The 17,936-nt window shown below is 38.4% G+C and overlaps 1 protein-coding gene across 1 annotated transcript in view; it reads left to right on the forward strand.

The window, feature by feature from the left end:
• Positions 1-17,936, forward strand: part of LOC107290277 (protein mono-ADP-ribosyltransferase PARP14) — a 34,864-nt gene that overhangs the window by 2,939 nt on the left and 13,989 nt on the right. Inside the window, exons 4-11 of the mRNA XM_029284717.1 lie at positions 301-558; positions 4,070-4,306; positions 5,345-7,599; positions 9,147-9,380; positions 10,242-10,463; positions 11,458-11,533; positions 15,438-15,587; positions 15,701-15,763. Coding sequence (XP_029140550.1) covers positions 301-558; positions 4,070-4,306; positions 5,345-7,599; positions 9,147-9,380; positions 10,242-10,463; positions 11,458-11,533; positions 15,438-15,587; positions 15,701-15,763 — 3,495 coding nt within the window. The remainder of the gene's footprint in view (positions 1-300; positions 559-4,069; positions 4,307-5,344; positions 7,600-9,146; positions 9,381-10,241; positions 10,464-11,457; positions 11,534-15,437; positions 15,588-15,700; positions 15,764-17,936) is intronic.

Raw genomic sequence — 17,936 nt, forward strand, 5'->3', positions numbered from 1 at the left:
CCAAGTTGCGGACCCGATCCGAGGGGGCCAAAGTTTCGCCCCCTATAGTCAGCGATGGAATCAGCTGACTATGCCGAGGCGCTGGTAGCCACAGCCACTCGGTCTTGGACGGGTTGAGTCTGAGTTTGTTCCTCCCCATCCAGACCCTCACGGCCTCCAGGCACCGGGCCATCGCGTCAAGGGCATCGTTGGGGTGGCCACTATTCCAAACTGGCTCCCTGGTATATTTAAGTAATTTAAAAATATAAGCCAACCCTGTGCAGCTGAATCTTTTTATTTACTCCTTTTTTAAAAAATTAGAAGTGCAAGACTGCCAGACACAGAATGTTACCCTAAGAAGTGGGCCAGCTGGGGATGCTCCATATGCTGAGAAGAATATTCTTAACTATCCTCAAAGATCTTCACAAGTAGTCCTTGAAAATGTTGAAGAAAATATCCACCCGGATACATTAACGCAACTGGTGGATAACATCAATGCTCTTTCAGGAGATGGTACCTTCCACATTGAACAGATAAATGAGAAGAAGGCTGCAGTGATAACCTTTCAGCAAAGCACTGGTAAGATCTCTAAGCTCATTGCTCAGATGTTTAATATTTGGAGAATTTTATGGTGTACGATACCCTTTCCTAGTCGAGTGTGTTTCTGATACGTTGGACTTCAGTCCCTGTCACCTATAGTCACTTGGGGGGGGGGTGTCACAAGAACTTGAACCCCACAAATCTATGAGAGTTGTTGATCAGGATTCTGATTCCTATATTGAAATGGCTGAAATAAAGGACATGTATCCTGAGTGTGGGAAAGGATGAGAGGGAAACCACAAATGGTCTTAAATAAAACTTGCTAAAAATGGGCATGGATATTTTGGTACTTTCTTTATCTGCTGTTAATCAGCTGTGTTTCCTGCTTATGGATCCAAGTATAAAAGTAAAAAGTATAAATTGGGCGAGACCTGGCTTAAAAACAGTAACTGTGAGAGGGAGCTTGGAGTCCTAGTGGACAATGACTATAAGCCAGCAGTGTGCAGCAGCAACCAAAAAAGCCAATACAATCCTGGGTTGTATAAACAGAGGTATAGAATCAAGATCACACAAAGTATTAGTTCCACTTTATAAAACCCCAATAAGACCACACCTGAAATACTTCAGCCAATTTTGGTCACCATATTACAAAAAAGATGTTGAGAGTTTGGAAAAAATTCAGAGAAGAGAAACTAAGATGATCCAAGGCCTGGAGACTAAAACATACAAAGAATGTCTGAGGGACCTGGGTTTGGCTAGTCTAAAAAGAAGAAATAGGGCAGACATGATAACAGTATTCCAGTATCTGAGGGACTGCCACAAGGATGAGTGGGTCACGTTCAGCAGAGCACCAGAGGGGAGGACGAGAAACAATGGTTGGAAACTGATCAAAGAGAGAAGCAACCTGGAATTAAGGAGAAACTTCCTGACAGTGAGGACAGTCAACCAGTGGAACAGCTTGCCTCCAGAAATCGTGGGCTGTCCATCACTGGAAATTTTTAAGAAGAGACTAGACAATCACCTGTCTGAGATGGTATAGGTTCTCCTGCTTGAGCTGAACTAGAAGACCTCCAAGATCCCTTCCAGCTCTATTCTATTCTACTCTAAAAGCATGCTGAAGAAATTGTTCAGGGTCTTTCCAGCCTTATAGGAGGACCGACTTTTGTCCTGATCTGAATAAACATGTGACTCAGAGAGAGTTGGACTCTGCCTCTTTGTCTGTGCTGGAGCAGACTTAGTGCTCCTGCTTAACAGGAGCACCATAGCCCTTATAATTTTTCTCAGATCTGTATCCCTTAATTTTTTTTTGTCTTTAACTCCTACCACTTCTAACCAATTCTTTCCCTATGTTCTGGATTCTTTTTACATTGCTAAGCCATGTGAGTGATGGCTAAAGGAAAGTGTTAAAGGTAACTTGCTGCCATGAAGCCATTTGGCCATGTACTTAAGTAGATGTGTTTCTCATAGGTAGATAAGAAAATAGGAACTACCTTTTTATGCCAGAAAACTTCCTACTAGCTGATTCACCATTCTAATTCTAAAGGACAAGAATTAATGCCAGATGCTCTTCCTCCCTCTTTTAAAAGACATGCATAAGTAGGGAGATACTATTCATCACTACTGTTTTCCAGTTCCACTGTACTGGGAATCCTTGGTCTATGACCTGGGCTCAAAATTCTGCCAGCTAAGGACCCTCTGTAGTCACATGATTGTATTTGGGCAACTGGCCTCCATTGCAGTATCCCATGGTTACGTGATCGCGATCTATGACATTTTTGCTGAAAATCAACTTTTACTTTTGATTTTCTGCAAAAATGCTTCATAGTGAACAATGGATTTGCTTAATGCCTGCAGCATTTGTTTAACAACTGCAGCAATCACTTGACAATCAGGATGATTCTCTTAATGACCATAACAAAAAGAATTGAAAAATTGGGTCGGCCATGACTTACAACCATAATGGGCAGGCTTTATAATGGTTCTAAGCTGAGGAGTACCTATACTATCTGCTAATTTATTCGATTAATCTCCCCACCCTTTTTCTCAAAAGTGCATTCAGTTCCATACAAAAGCTCCGGCTCTAAACATGAAGGTTGCTTTTAATCTACAGTAATTCCTGGGTGAAAGTGACATGTCTTCCCAGATATTGTCAGTGCTGGGAGAATGGGAGCCACCTGCAAACTGGTGACTACATGGATACCTCCATGCACTATTCTTGACAACTGTATGGAAGTGGTTTGCTTTTACTTTTTTACAGGATATTTTTCCATTCTCAGTTTAACTATCAACCCGAGGTATTCCTGGAAATATCCTATCCAAATAACAACCCAGTATTTGCTTAACTTTTAGGGATTGGCCAGGGTTTATGAAAACATACAGAGAACGTTGATCTGTTGCAACATCGTACAGATAGTACTTGACTTACAACAGTTCACTTAGTGACATTTGAAGTTACAACCACTACAAAAGTGACAATAATAATAATAATAATAATAATAATAATAATAATAATAATAATAATAATAATAATAATAATAATAATAATAATAATAAAGTTAGAAGGGACCTTGGAGGTCATCGAGTCCAACCCCCTGCTCAGGCAGGAAACCCTACACCATTTCGGACAAATGGCTGTCCAGTCTCTTCTTTAAAACCTCCAGTGTTGGAGCATTCACCGCTTCTGGAGGCAGGTTGTTCCATTGGTTAATTGTTCTAACTGTCAGGAAGTTTCTCCTTAGTTCTAGGTTGCTTCTCTCCTTGATTAGTTTCCATTCGTTGCTTCTTTTCCTGCCTTCAGACTCTTTGGAAAATAGCTTCACTCCCTCTTCTTTGTGGCAGCCCCTGAGATATTGGAACACTGCTATCATGTCCCCCTCGTCCTTCTCTTCATTAAACTAGACATACCCAACTCCAGCAGCCGTTCCTTATATGTTTTAGCCTCAAGTCCCCTGATCATCTTTGTTGCTCTTCTCTGTACTCTTTCTAGAGTCTCAACATCTTTTTTACATTGTGGTGACCAAAACTGGATGCAGTATTCCAAGTGTGGCCTTACCAAGGCATTGTAAAGTGGTATTAATACTTCACGTGATCTTGATTCTATCCCTCTGTTAATGCAGCCTAGCACTGTGTTGGCCTTTTTGGCAGCTGCAGCACACTGCTGATTGGTTTTCACACGGCCATTGCCGCATCCCCCTTGTCATGTGATCAAAATTCAGATGCTTGGCTATTGACTCATATTTATGATGGCTGAAATGTCCCAAGGTCAGGTAATCGATCACCTTTTGCAACCTTCTGACAAGCAATATCAATGGGGAAGCCTGATTTGCTTAACAACCATGTTAGTAACAACTGCAGTGATTCTCTTAACAATTGTGGCAAGAAAGATTGTTAACGGGGCAAAATTCACTGTCTCACTTAGCAACATAAAGTTTGGGCTCAATTGTGTTTGTTAGTTGAGAGCTACCTATAATTGAATCTTTAAACTCTGTGTTCACATGTGTGCACATAAATGGGAAGCAGATATTTAAGAACTTCTGATTTCTGTTTTTAGCAGCTGCAAATTTTCTTAAGCAATGTTCCAAGAACCGCAGATTCCAGCAGTACAGACTTACAGCCAGACCCCTCGAATTGACTAATGTAATCAAAGTTGAGAATATTCCAGCTGCAACATCCAGCGAATTCCTAACTCTTTACTTTGAAAGTCCAAAAAAAGGAGGAGGGCAGGTGTCCGATATTCAGATGTTACCTACAGAAGATTCAGCTCTGGTTAAATTTGATGACTCCCAAGGTAATTGTTCTATTTTTACACAAAAGGAGTTTGCTACTGCTTGGCTAGAAATCAAAAACTGATGTGGGAAGTTTGGGCACATAACAGCATTGGGCTTGATGTGTGCATATCAATAGAATTTCAAATGGCAGAATTAGCAGAGAAGACACAACAGCAGCAGCCTAAAACTGATTATTATATCACAGGACAAAGACTGGAGTTTGTGAGACAGACAATGTGCATTTATTTCTTTACTCCCTGGATGTGGTTTGCAGCATAAAGAAATGTGCTTGAATTATGGAACATTTATTGCAGAGATGGAGTTGAAAGTTGTTTGCTCAAAGATATAAGAGCATTGTGTGATGAAAGTAAAGTGAGTTTGAGTGATACATGATGGAAATAAGCATAAATATTCACAGACCTAAGTTAGTAGGAGCTCCATCATATTTTATTGTGATGGTTAATTGGTAGTCTGGATTGTCCAGTTTTATTTTATGTTTTAACTTTTTTAATTCTGTATTTGAATTTTGTGAATTGCCCAGAATAGGCAGCCATAATACATTTAATTGATAATAATAAATGGTTCAGTTTTGATCAGAGAATAAAGCAAACTTGTCTGATGTGGATGAAATATGAGGAATACTTGTAGTGACTTAATTAATCCATCAAAGATATATTAGGTAGTTGTGTTTGATGGGAAAATGGAGTGAATGATTGCAAGCTATGCACAAATGGCTAAAAATTAGGACTAGTAGATGATTGTGAATAAAGAGAAAATGTATGGAGAAATATTTAAACTTATAAATGTTGGTAGAACGATGTAGTTTATTATGACAAATACAGCATATCAGCATTGAGCAAATGAATAATAATGGATTTTAAAAAAAAAATGCTGAAAAATTCTTTATTGATTTTTAGAAGCTGTGTTCCAAAAAATTTGAAAATTATGTTTGTTTTGTAAGTACATGTTCACCGCATGATATCTGAATTGTATCTATTTCTATTGCAACTTCTTATTCAAATTCTCAGTATATTCTATTTTTGTTTGTTTGTTTATAGCTGCCCTGACAGCACTGAAAAAGCAGCACTCATTAAATGGCCAGTCAGTCCTGGTTTATCCATTCTACAGTTCATTGGATACAGTTTTGTATGGAAAGGAGAAGCCACAAATCAAGATGCCGGAATCAATCAGTGTCCCTTTAGATCCTTATATATGGCAATTTCTACAAGGAAAGAATACATTAATCCAAGAAATAGAGAAAGAAATGGCCAATTGTTTCTGTGAAGTAATATGGCCCCAGGCAACTTGTGAGCAACCAGAACTCGTACTGTCTCCCTCCGCTATCTTAGCTAAGAAAAGAAAGTCCATAAAACAATTGGTTAAGTCTTGGAAAGATAAAGTTTCTGAGGAGTTTGCGTGCATCCTGTCAAAGTTCGAGACAGTTAAATGCAAAATCATTCCAGAAGCATGGGAGACCCTAGAAAGCAATTTGTTAAAAAATGTATTGGCTGTGCCGGACGACTCCAAAAATTGTGTTACTCTAGCTGGTTTTGCATTCACTGTGGGTAGTGTGGAGAAAGAGTTGAGGGAATATATAGAACATTTGACCAAGGATGCTGAAATAGCCGGGCAAACATTACAGCAAACGTTGTCAATTTCCCCAGTAAAGTATAAAGTTTTGCAGCATATCTTGCTAGAAGAGAATATCAGTGAGGAAAACACTGGGCTGAAATGGAGTTATGATGCTTCAGCAAAGCAGTTGCAACTGAATGGGATACCTACAGAGGTTTACAAAATGAAAAGTGACTTACTAGAGAAGATGTTCAGGATAGTGGAGAAAAATGTCAATATTCATCCTTCTATTTTTCAATTCCTACAAAATGCAGACCCTGTTAAGTTGTCATGGAGCCTATTTACGGCAAATAAAATTAATGCTGCCTATGAACTTACACATGATTCTATAGCTTTGGTAGGATATTCTCCTGAAGACCTCTTAAAAGCAGAGGAACAAATAAAGAAATGCTTGAATCACAAATGCATTACATTGAAGGATCAGGAACTCATCCACAGAAAGCAATGGAAAGAACTAATTAAGCATCTTCAGAAGCTAAATAATTCTGTTGAAGAAAGTATAATAATTGAGGACTGGATTGATTTGGATGGAGAGGCTAAAATTATTGTGGCTGGTTATACAACAGTTGTAGCAGATGTCTACCAACAACTTTCTGATTTTGTTGAAAGAAACACCCACATGCAAACTGTAATTCCAGCCAAGTCAGTGGCTATGGTGCAGTTTATAGAGGAAGCAAAACAGAAGGTTTGGTGTGATTTGAACAAGAAAGGCCTGATAATTAATTTTGGACTCCTGCCAAAACAGAAGGACATTGTCTTGAGTGGACCCAAAGTAGAAGTGACAGAGGCAGCAGTGATGGTACAACAAATGCTGTCTTTACTGCACTCCGTGAATGTAGTGTTTGATAAACCTGGAGTGAAAGACCTTTTTAGAAACCAAGAACATTACTATGTTAACCAAGTGAAAACAGACTTCAACTGTTTGATCAGATTGCAAAGAGATGATGAGAAAAATGGAGGTTCTTCAGAAAATGTAGAACACCTTCAAACCAAGGTAGACTTAAAAAATGGTGTGGTGATACAGGTCTGTATGGGAGATCTGACCCGTTATCAAGCGGATGTTGTGGTCAACGCATCAAATGAAGCACTGAAGCACATTGGTGGCCTTGCCAATGCTTTGCTAAAAGCGGCTGGCCCACAGTTGCAAGATGAATGTGATGGTCTCATACAGAAACATGGAGAGCTGAAGCCTGGCTGTGCAGTAATCACGGGAGCTTGGAACTTGCCATGTAAACAGGTGATTCATGCTGTTGGGCCAAGATGGACCAGTGCCAACAAAGAAAACTGTATACAACTATTAAAGAAAGCTGTAAGGGAAAGCTTAAAACTGGCAGAAAAATTCAGTCATCGCTCCATAGCTATCCCTGCCATAAGCTCTGGGATTTTTGGATTCCCAATAAAAGAGTGCACTCATTCCATTTTAACAGCCATTAAGGAAACCTTAGAACAATTTTCTGAGAACAGCAGCCTGAAACAGATTTGCCTGGTAGATACGACCCCCAAAACAGTTCAGGCTTTTTCTGATGCTTTACGCGAAGTGTTTAAAAGTGGACCACCCCTCCCCACATCACTGTCATCTCCTTCAATCAGTCAAGTTATGGAGAGTGAAGACGATCTTGTGGTGACCTCTCATGAAGGTCTGAAACTTTTCCTAGAAGAAAAAGGCATCGAAGATGCTACGGTAAACATTTATATTAGCAGAGGAACTTAAATTATCTTCAATGCAGCTAAAACATATTTTTATTCATTTAAAACCATTTATATTATGCTTCTAAAATGCTGATATTTTGATACATTGAAGGAGAAATCTTAAACAAAATTGCATCTGAATATCGTCTTCTCCAATGCCCAGATGGATTCGTTGTGTTAGATTAAAATTAGGTGCACATCTTGGAGAAGACTGGAATAGTCTTTTAGTCTTGACTAATTTTAAAGGTTCTTGCCTTTGGAGAGAAGATTCTGAACCAGGGATGTGCTGCATGAGTAGTAGAAAATTCTACTTTTCACATCTGGGCAAAGGATATGAACTGAATTTCCATGCTCTATTTTGTGGGTTCTGTTAATGGAAATTCTTCTATTCTTGTTACAAATTCTCTACAATATTTGTTGAGATGCTAAGTAGCAAGAATAGGAGTTATCATTTGTAGAATGTCACTGGAGCCCTATTATGAAGCAGTGTTAATCTTATTTCAGTATAATGCTTGAATCTTAATGGGTCGTCATCTTTGTAATTCTAGAGTGTTTTCTGATTATTGCAATTAGTAGATTCTATCCCTTTTTCATTAAGGAATTTTATGGGAGGAAAAAGTAAAAATAATAAGATATTAATGTATGGTATCTTACTGTTTAGCAAAAAGGCAATCAAAGGGGAAAAGTAGATACATTTTCACCATGATTTTCTATAGAGATTCTCAGTCATCCAGGTCATACTTGTCCCAAAGATGCTTTTTCATGAGGCAACTGGATTTTTTTGTTTTTCTTTGAAGACGTTTCACTTCTCATCCAAGAAGCTTTTTCAGCTCTGACTGGATGGTGGGGAATGAAAGGATTTATACTGGCAAACAGCTGGTCATTTGCATTCTTGATGTCACCTGGAGGTTTATATTTCTCGTCATGGTCACCTGAGTGGTGCAAATGGGTGTGGGGCCTTCTTCGAACTGTTGAAAGGACTGTGTTGTAGACTGAAGATATATGATGTCGGATCCCTCACCCTCTGTTGAGAGAGGGCTGTTCAATTTTGATATAGATGGCCTCTTTGACCCCTCTTTCAAAATAACGGTCCTCTCTGTCTAAAATGTGGACTTTGTTGTCTTCAAAAAACAAAAAAGTCCAGTTGCCTCATGAAAAAGCATCTTTGGGTGTTAATGGAAAAGGCATGCTTAAACCTTGATAATGGAAGGAAGCACTAATGATTTCTCTGCCATTCGTCCAACCTCTTGAATTAATAATCCATGCCAAATTGGGAACTAATTCATTATGATATGAGTCATTGGCGATGGAGTTGCAAAAAATTAGCAACCTTTTTCCCATACCGTTCCCATTCCCTGCTGGAGTCTCCAGTGGATCAAAGATGTCTCATTTGTTTAAGGGCTGTTTTCTCCCTATGTTACCTTAATAACAGCATCATGGGTCAAAGAATACTCTGTGATACACATACTTAGGTCCTAGTCAGTTAATCTTGTAATACATAAAATCTTGGAAGTAATTTTAACGTGGCTTTGATTCCAGACGGATGTTATCGTAAGCACTATTGGTGAGGATCTAAAGCTTGGCGTAGGCCCACTTTCAAAAGCTGTGCTGCAGAAGGCTGGAGTTCAGCTTCAAGATGAGTTTGATCAAGTGGTCCAAGATCAAGGAGCCCTAGGCAACCGTGTAATTCAAACCGACGGGCATAACCTTTCCTGTGTTTTGTTCCACGTTATAGTTCCACAGTGGGATGCAGGAAAAGGGAGTGCAATCAAGGTACTGGTTCATTTTGCTTCCTTGTTTGCTGTAATTGTCTTGGAATATAATGTTCATGAGTCAACAAGGATTGTTGATGACCCTTGTTTATAATCTTATGTCTCTACATGAAATTAACAATTCAGGTTAAAGAATAGTGGAAGCCGATACTTCCTTTTATGCTCCTTGGCAATATTCAAGGCAGTTTCTTGAGCTTTGCCAATACTTTCCTGGGCATTCTCAATAGCTCTGTTATTGGTTTTGGTTTTAACATCTGTCTTTTTGTGTTAATTTGCATTAAAGTTACAAAGCATTCATGCTAAATTGTCCATCTTATTCCTGAATACTTTATATATTTGAAGATAAGCTAAGAATTTGGGGTGCTAAAATGAGTTCAGCTTATCTGCAGATGGTTTATCTACAAGGATATATGATCATAGTTTTAAAATTACCCATATATACTTGTGAATAGGCCCATCTGTATATAACTGACCCTCGAATTTTTAACTAAAATTCCATGATAAATTGGAACAGCGTATCCATTAGCAGGATATTTTCCATTGTGCTTTGGTTAAAATTTTTGAGGGTTGGCTTATCCGCTGATGGGCTGATATCAGAATGTATACATTACGTCTTCTTACAAAAAAAAAAAAGGTGTTTCTTTGTAAGCCATTCTTCAAAACCAGAGCCATAGTTTTGATGCAATTGAATATGCTGAGTTGAAGTTGGATGTAGCTCTCCATGTTTTTCATATCCCTGTCTTTATGTGTGAATGAGGTTGATCTGTGCACACCTCTTGTCTATTCTGGCTCCTAAATTAATATTGTCTTAATATTGGGCCTTTTAAAGCATGATCGTGAAATATTGCTTTATATTTTACAGAAACTTCAAAATATTATGAGGAAATGTCTGGAGAGGACTGAAATGTTATCATTAAAGTCTATCTCATTCCCAGCCATTGGGACTGGAGGTTTTAATTTTCCAAATTCTGAGGTGGCTAAATGTATGTTTAAGGAAATACTTACGTTCAGTAGAAAGAAGAATTTCAAGTCCCTTCAGAAAGTTCATGTTCTCCTACATCCAAAAGATAAAGACAATATAAAGGTAATGTTACTTTTCTTCCAAATAAGAAATTGCCGTTTGTTTTTAAGAAACCTCAAACTTTACCTTGCAGAAATAATTGTAAATATCCAGCTAGTAATTACAAAAACAGCAGCAGCAAAGTTGGATTGCTGGATGGGCATCTGCTTCCCCAGATACATTCAAAGGTGATCCACATATCTTTCGAAACTACAATATGATTTGCTTGATTTTGGCTAAATTTATTCATTCGTTCGTTTGTTTTTATCCACCTTTACTATTTTTACAAATAAGGCAGCAAATACCCAATAAACCTTCCTCATCCTATTTTCCCTACAACAACAACCCTGTAAGGTTGGTTGGGCTGAGAGAGAGAGAGTGGCCCAAAATAACCAGGTTGTTTTTTCATGATTAAGATGGGAGTTGAACTCATGGTCTCCTGGTTTCTAGCCATTATACCAAACTTAATGTTTTGTTTTGTTAGGGTTTGTGACATAGTATGTTCAAATCCAGCCAAATGTGGCTTATCCCATTAACCATGTTTAAAAATTCTATGAAATTGTACACATATCGCTCTGATCCTATTTGGTTGTATTTTTATTTTTCTATTCAATCATCTCTGCTGCTCAAAGATGACAAATGACTGTCCTATCTTTCAGGACAGTCAAATCAAGCAGTTACCCACAGCCTCTTGGTTTTGGCAGGGTAGTGGTAGGGTGGGTGAAGCAATTTTGCCATAATGTTAGTAAATTTTAGTAAAAATATAGAGTTAACAGCTTGCTGGCTTCCCCCTATTCAGGAAGCTGTTATATTTTACTGAAGATGTTGGATGCACCTATTTTTAGTAGAAACACTCATTATATCAAGGGGCATCCAATGACACTGTCCCTCATGACCCCCAAATTTGTGAGTCCTTTACCCCCAGTGCCATTATTCAATTTTTGTAAGAATGGTTCCATGGTGTTATTGTTCCTTTTTTGCAAAGTTTTGGAAACAGATGGATAACTTTCCCCCCTAGGCATTTACAGAGGTTTTTCGATCTGGGATTGATGGTGTTCTCCAGGCTGCGCCACCGAGCAGTGAAGAAATGGCAGGTAATGGGTGGGCTCAGTTGGACGGACTTTTCTTCTTTCTCCACCTTTTTCTTATTATGAGTTCCAGAACTATATTAGGTCCAACTGGGATGTAATATGAGTTATATGTGGACAGGCCTTCCTTTAAATAATATCAGTAATAGCTACTAGAAGAATGGAGGGACTACATTTTCAGAAGATGTTTTATACCAGGGGTCCTCAACCTCCGGCCCTTGGCCCACTACTGGGCCTTGGCCCGTTTGGAACCGGGCCATGGAAGTGGCAGGTAAGCACGTGTGCTCATGCGCCCATGCCTCACACATAGTCATTCCCTCTCCCTCCGCCCCCCACCAGTCTGCAAAGCCAGAAAGGCTGGAGATCTTCTGTTTTATACTTTCTTTCAGAATGGCCATGACCACATATGCAAAGCCATAGCATGATTTAGTTGGTTTTGGTAGTTAATGCACTGTACAAATACAGCTATTATTGTTTGTGAATCACAGCTTAGTATGATTTGTTTATTTATTTGTATCCTGCCTTTATTATTTTGAAAAATTTCTCAAGGGGGCGAACTCCTCTTTTCCCAACAACAACAATCCTGTGAGGTGAGTTAGGCTGAGAGAGAGTGACTGGCCCAAAGCCACCCAGCTGGCTTTCATGCCTCAGGTGGAACTGGAACTCATAGTCTCCCACTTTGTAGCCTGGTGCCTTAACCACTAGACCAAACTTATGAAGCACAAACTAGAGTAGAATGACTTGTTCAGCAAATCCTTGATGATTATAATGTTTCCCTGAATTATTTCAGCATATGAATGAGCCACATTTTTTTCCTCTTGGAAATGTCCTCTTCTTCATCGGGCAAAGAACTGTTCTAGTGAGGCGCATGCAGTTTCAGTGGCCTTTTTGGGGGCACCTCTATTAAAAATTTGGGGACATTTGCTAGATCTTGATCATAGATTTTCTAATTTCACCCTTTGGTGGTCATGGAAAAATCGGCAGAGTTGAGTAGCATCTTAGATATGTAGCATATGTAGCATATGTAGATAGAGTAGCATTTCCCAGATATGCAGACCTTATTGATTTTTTTTTACTAGCTCTTGAAATAGGTATTTATATATTTTACAAGGAATGGGAGGATAGTGCTCAGTCCATGGATATCATGAAGATGGCGCCAATGTCAGCCTCGGTGAAATGCTATCTGATAGTTTTGTTATTTTCTATTATTTGCTGTGATTCACTTCAAATTCCATACTCAAGAGACCAATTGTTAAGCATCAAGAAATGTTTTTTTAATGGGCAGCTTTCTGTGACTTCTCCCCCCCCCTTTACAAACAAAGAAGAGATTCTAATACAGGAAGAAGGAACTTTCTCTGAACAATGGAGCAACGGAAAGAAAAGGAGAAGACGAAGACTAAGACCGAGACGGGGTAAGCGAGATGGGATTTTGAATAGACTAAGGAAAAGTGAAACAAAATCAAATGCAAACCATTTTATTCTCCACGAGAGTTTTCCTCATTTGTCCTATTTGCAGTGTACATTTTGCCACAAGCTTGCACAAATAAAGCATTGCAAACTCTTGCTGACCAGATTATGTGGGCTGAAGAAAAAAATCTTGATTCACTCCTCTTTGTGTTAACTTAAGCCAAGAGCTACCAAAATACTTTGAGCACATTAACTGTCTTGCTAGATGCAAGAATACTTTAGACCATTGCTACACAACACTAAAAAATGCCTATCGGTCTTTACCACGAGCAGCTGTGGGACACTCTGATCATTGTATGATTCACCTTGTACCTTTTTATGTTGTTCGTCCATCGATTTCGATGAAGACCTTGACATCTTATGGATTATGGGCCATCAACGGTGTGTCCGTAGATGGCTGATGAGACCGATGTTAGCACGGAATGTTCTGCCACATACTGAACAGAGAAATGTAGACACTATTGCTTCAACATTTGCAGCTCTGGCTTTACGGAGTGCTCACTTCTCTTGTGCCAAGATTGTCCTTCTGTGTTCAACAATTAAATCAGTGAAGTCTTGGACAGAGAAGGCAAAGCTAAAGCTACAGACTTGCTTTGACTGCACTGACTGGAAAATTTTCGAAGATACCTGCCGACTTGGATGAACTCACAGATACTGTAACATCATATATTAGTTTTTGTGAAGATCCATGTGTGCCAACCAGAAACTTGCGAATATACAGTAACAACAAGTCTTGGTTCACAGCTAAACTCAAGCAGTTACGTTGTGCCAAAGAAGAAGCCTACAGGAAAGAAGATAGAATACTGTACAATCAGGCCCGAAATGTATTAACAAGGGAGATCAGATCAGAGCAGCAAAAAGAAGCTACTCTGAAAAGCTAAGGAATCAGTTCTCAACAAATAAACCAGCAAATATGTGGCAAACTCAAAAAATATCACAGGTTACAGCAAGCATCCTCTCCATGCTGAAGGAAATCGACAACTGGCAGATGACCTGAATGTGTTTTACTATAGGTTTGAGAGGAAACCACTGTCACCTATCTCCACCATCCCCATCTCAGATACACCAACAACAGCCAAACCTCCTACAACTGACTCCATCCCCTTGGGAAAACGATGTGCAAGGTTTATTTCACAGACAAAAGCCTGGAAAAGCACCAGGCCCAGACAAGATAACTCCTTCTTGCTTGAAAGCTTGTGTTGACCAATTGGCTTCCATCTTCACCCGCATCTTTAATAAATCATTACAGATGTGCTATGTTCCTTCTTGCTTCAAATGCTCTGCTATCATCCCAGTGCCAACAAAACCCTCCATCAAAGAACTGAATGACTACAGACCGGTTGCTCTGACATCCATAATTATGAAAACCTTTGAAAGGTTAGTGCTGGCCCACCTGAAAACCATCACGGATCTGCTGTTAGACCCCTTGCAATTTGCCTACTGAGCAAATAGATTCAGCAGATGATGCTGTTAATATGGCTCTGTACTACATCCTACAACATCTTGAATCTCCAAAGACCTATGCAAGGGTCCTTTTTGTAGACTTCAGCTTGGCATTCAGTACAGAATTCCAGATACTCTTCTCACTAAATTAAATCAGCTAGCTGGGCCTGACCAGACCTCTAAGTGGATCATAAGCTTTATAACAGACAGGAAGCAGCAAGTGAAGCTAGGCAAAAATCACAACAGATATCTGTACAATTAGCACAGGGGGCCCCCAGGGCTGTGTGCTCTCTTCTCTCTATTTACCAATGACTGCATCTCAAAAAGATCCCTCTGTTAAAGTACTGAAGTTTGCAGATGATACAACAGTGATGGGTCTTGTTTGAGACAGCAATGAATCTGCATACAGATGGGACATAAACTGTTTTAACTTCTTCCCTCAGGATGACACTATAGGGCATTGCATGCCAAAACAACTAGACACAAGGACAGTTTCCCCCCATGCTGTCACTCTGCTAAACAACTAATTCCTACAACACCGTCAAACTATTTAGTAAAGCTGTATTACTATTATTCTCATCTTTCCTATTACCTATCCTTATTTTCTTATGATTGTAATTTTGTTGCTTGTACCTTACAATTTATATTGTTTTATTTAGTATCCTAGTATGATTTATGTTGTTGCTTAGCTAGTATCCTGTGACTATCACTAAGTGTTGCATCTTATGATTTATAATGAAGTGTTGTATTTTATGATTTATGATGAATGTATTTTTATGTTGTTATGATCATGATTTATCAATATTACTTGTATGTACACTGAGAGTTTACTCACCAGAGACAAATTCCTTGTGTGTCCAACTACACTTGGCCAATAAAGAATTCTATTCTATTCTATTCTATTCTATTCTATTCTATTCTATTCTATTCTATTCTATTCTATTCTATTCTATTCATCAGTGCTATAACTCAATCATAGTGCTTCTTTTTTCAATCACAGGTTTCTTTGGATCCCTTTCTACTTCAGCTTTAGGGAGTAATGAAATGCAGATTGGATCCATTACCTTCCAGTCAATGATAGGAGATATTATAAAGGAAAACACAGATGTCATTGTGAATTTGACCAATGAAAACTTCACATCCAAATTAGGTATTGAATTTCAAATAACTATTTTCTGAACATCCTAATAATTTTCTTGTAACCAGAGATGTTCATTGTTTACTTTCATACATATTCTTCTTCCCTTTTTCATATCTCTACAGGTGTCTCCAAAGCAATTTTGGAAGCTGCAGGACCTGAAATTGAAGCAGAATGTGCAAGACTTGGTAAGGTGCAACAAGAAGTCCCATTGGGTTAGGTAATAGAGGATTTGGCAGAATTCAATTGCCAAATATAGTTTGCTTGGTATTTCCTAGATTATTTAATCATAGTTCTGAATACATTTGTCAGTACTATTCTCCAAGTTAATTGTTGTTGTAATGTAAAGAAAGATCTATGAATCAGCAGGAGGCAACGTGCTGATGAAAAAGAGATAAATTTTATCTGGATCCAATTAGGAAGCCAGACACAAATCTACACTTTTTTTTTCTAGTAGTATATGGGTTGCAGCAGATGGGGTTTAGTTAAAAACTAAATTTGGAAACCTTTTTTCCCCATTTAGTTTCTTTCAGAGTATTGGGAGTTGTAATCTCAACATGTTTGGGCTGGGGAAAGAGGCTGTGTTTGGTTATCAGAGAGAAGCCAGCCTGGAAAAAAGCCATTTGGAGATTTGTGATTATCTAACTCAGGGGTTTCAAAATTCAATTTCTTTTTTTTTTATATAAAGATTTTATTGGGTTTTTTTCCCCATAAACATATGTTAATTTTTCCAATCAACAAGTTGTCTGGAGTTTGCTATGCTAATACATGTTCAATTCCTAATCCTTCATTCTTTCCTCTAACCAAGAATAAAATAGGTTCCAAATTTGATAATAGTCTGTATCTTCTTTATCTTTCAGCCTCATAGTTAATCTGTCCATCTCTGCACATTCCAATATTTTCCTGATTATTTCTTCTTCTGATGGCAATCCTTCATTCTTCCAGTATTGTGCAAAAATTATTCTCGCTGCTGTGGTGATGTGTAAGATTAAATATAATTTCTGCTTATTAGTCTTTTCAGGCATAATACCTAGTAAAAAAAGTTCAGGTTTAAAATCCACTTGTTCACCCAATATTTTTTCTAACCACATATGTATCTTTCTCCAATAGACTTTTGCCTTACCACATGTCCACCAAATGTGATAGTACGTGCCTATGTTATGTTTACATTTCCAACATCTATCTGACATATTTTTAAACATTTTTGCTAATCTTGCTGGCGGCAGGTGCCATCTGTAAAACATTTTATACAGATTTTCTTTATACGAAGTTGACATTGTTAATTTGTAGTTTCTCTCCCATAACATTTGCCATTTTTATAATTCTATATTATAGCCCATCTTGTCATTGTTTCTTTCACTTGTTCACTTTCCATATCCAAAATTAACAAAAAGTTATACATTTTCTTAATTAATTTCTCATCTGAGGTTAACAAAATCTTATCAAACACAGTTTGATCCTTATAAAATCTATACATTTTTACATCTTTTTCATATCTACTTTGTATCTGTAAATATGCCCACCAGGATAAGTTAATTCCCTGATTTTCCAGTTCTTGTTTAGATTTTAATTTCCCATCAATATTTAGAATATCTTTATATGTCCATATTTTTTCAAAGTCTACCACGTTCGGATGTATAAATGCCTCCATCATTGATAACCACCCTGGAATTTTTAAATATATTTTAGCTTTAATTTTTTCCCATACTGTTGACAAGGCATTTCTTATAAAATGATTTTGAAAGTACTTATGGACTCTGTTTTTCCCGTGCCATAAGAAAGTGTGCCACCCCAATTGTAAATCATGTCCCTCTAGATACAACAACCGTTTATTTCTAAGTGTTATCCACTCTTTCACCCATGTTAACACAGATGCTTGGTAATACAACCTCCATTCCGGCAACCCAAAACCTCCATTTTCCTTAGCATCTTGTAATGTTTTCATCTTAATTCTAGCTTTTTTCCCCTGCCAAATAAAGTTCAAAATTAATGAATTTAAATCTTGAAAGAATTTTCTCTCAAAGTTTTATCGGAATCGTTTGAAATAGAAATAAAATGTTTGGCAACACATTCATTTTTACTGTAGCAATTCTTCCTAATATTGACAGCTGCAGATTTTTCCATCTTTCCAGGTCTAGCTTTATTTGCTTCAATAATTTTGTATACCGTATTTATTGGCGTATAACACGCACCGGCGTATAACACGCACCTTCATTTTAAGGGAAATTTCAGGAAAAAAACTTAAAGGTGGGGCCGGGCGGCGGAGAGCTTGGCGGCAGCGGCAGCAGGAGGATGGGGAAGGGGCGTGGCTGCCCGGGCCAAGGTGGGGCCGGGTGGCGAAGGGCCGCGGCTGCCTGGGCC

Source organism: Protobothrops mucrosquamatus, unplaced genomic scaffold (assembly GCF_001527695.2).
Source record: "Protobothrops mucrosquamatus isolate PMUCROS unplaced genomic scaffold, P.Mucros_1.0 scaffold863, whole genome shotgun sequence".
NCBI classification, from domain to species: Eukaryota; Metazoa; Chordata; class Lepidosauria; order Squamata; family Viperidae; genus Protobothrops; species Protobothrops mucrosquamatus.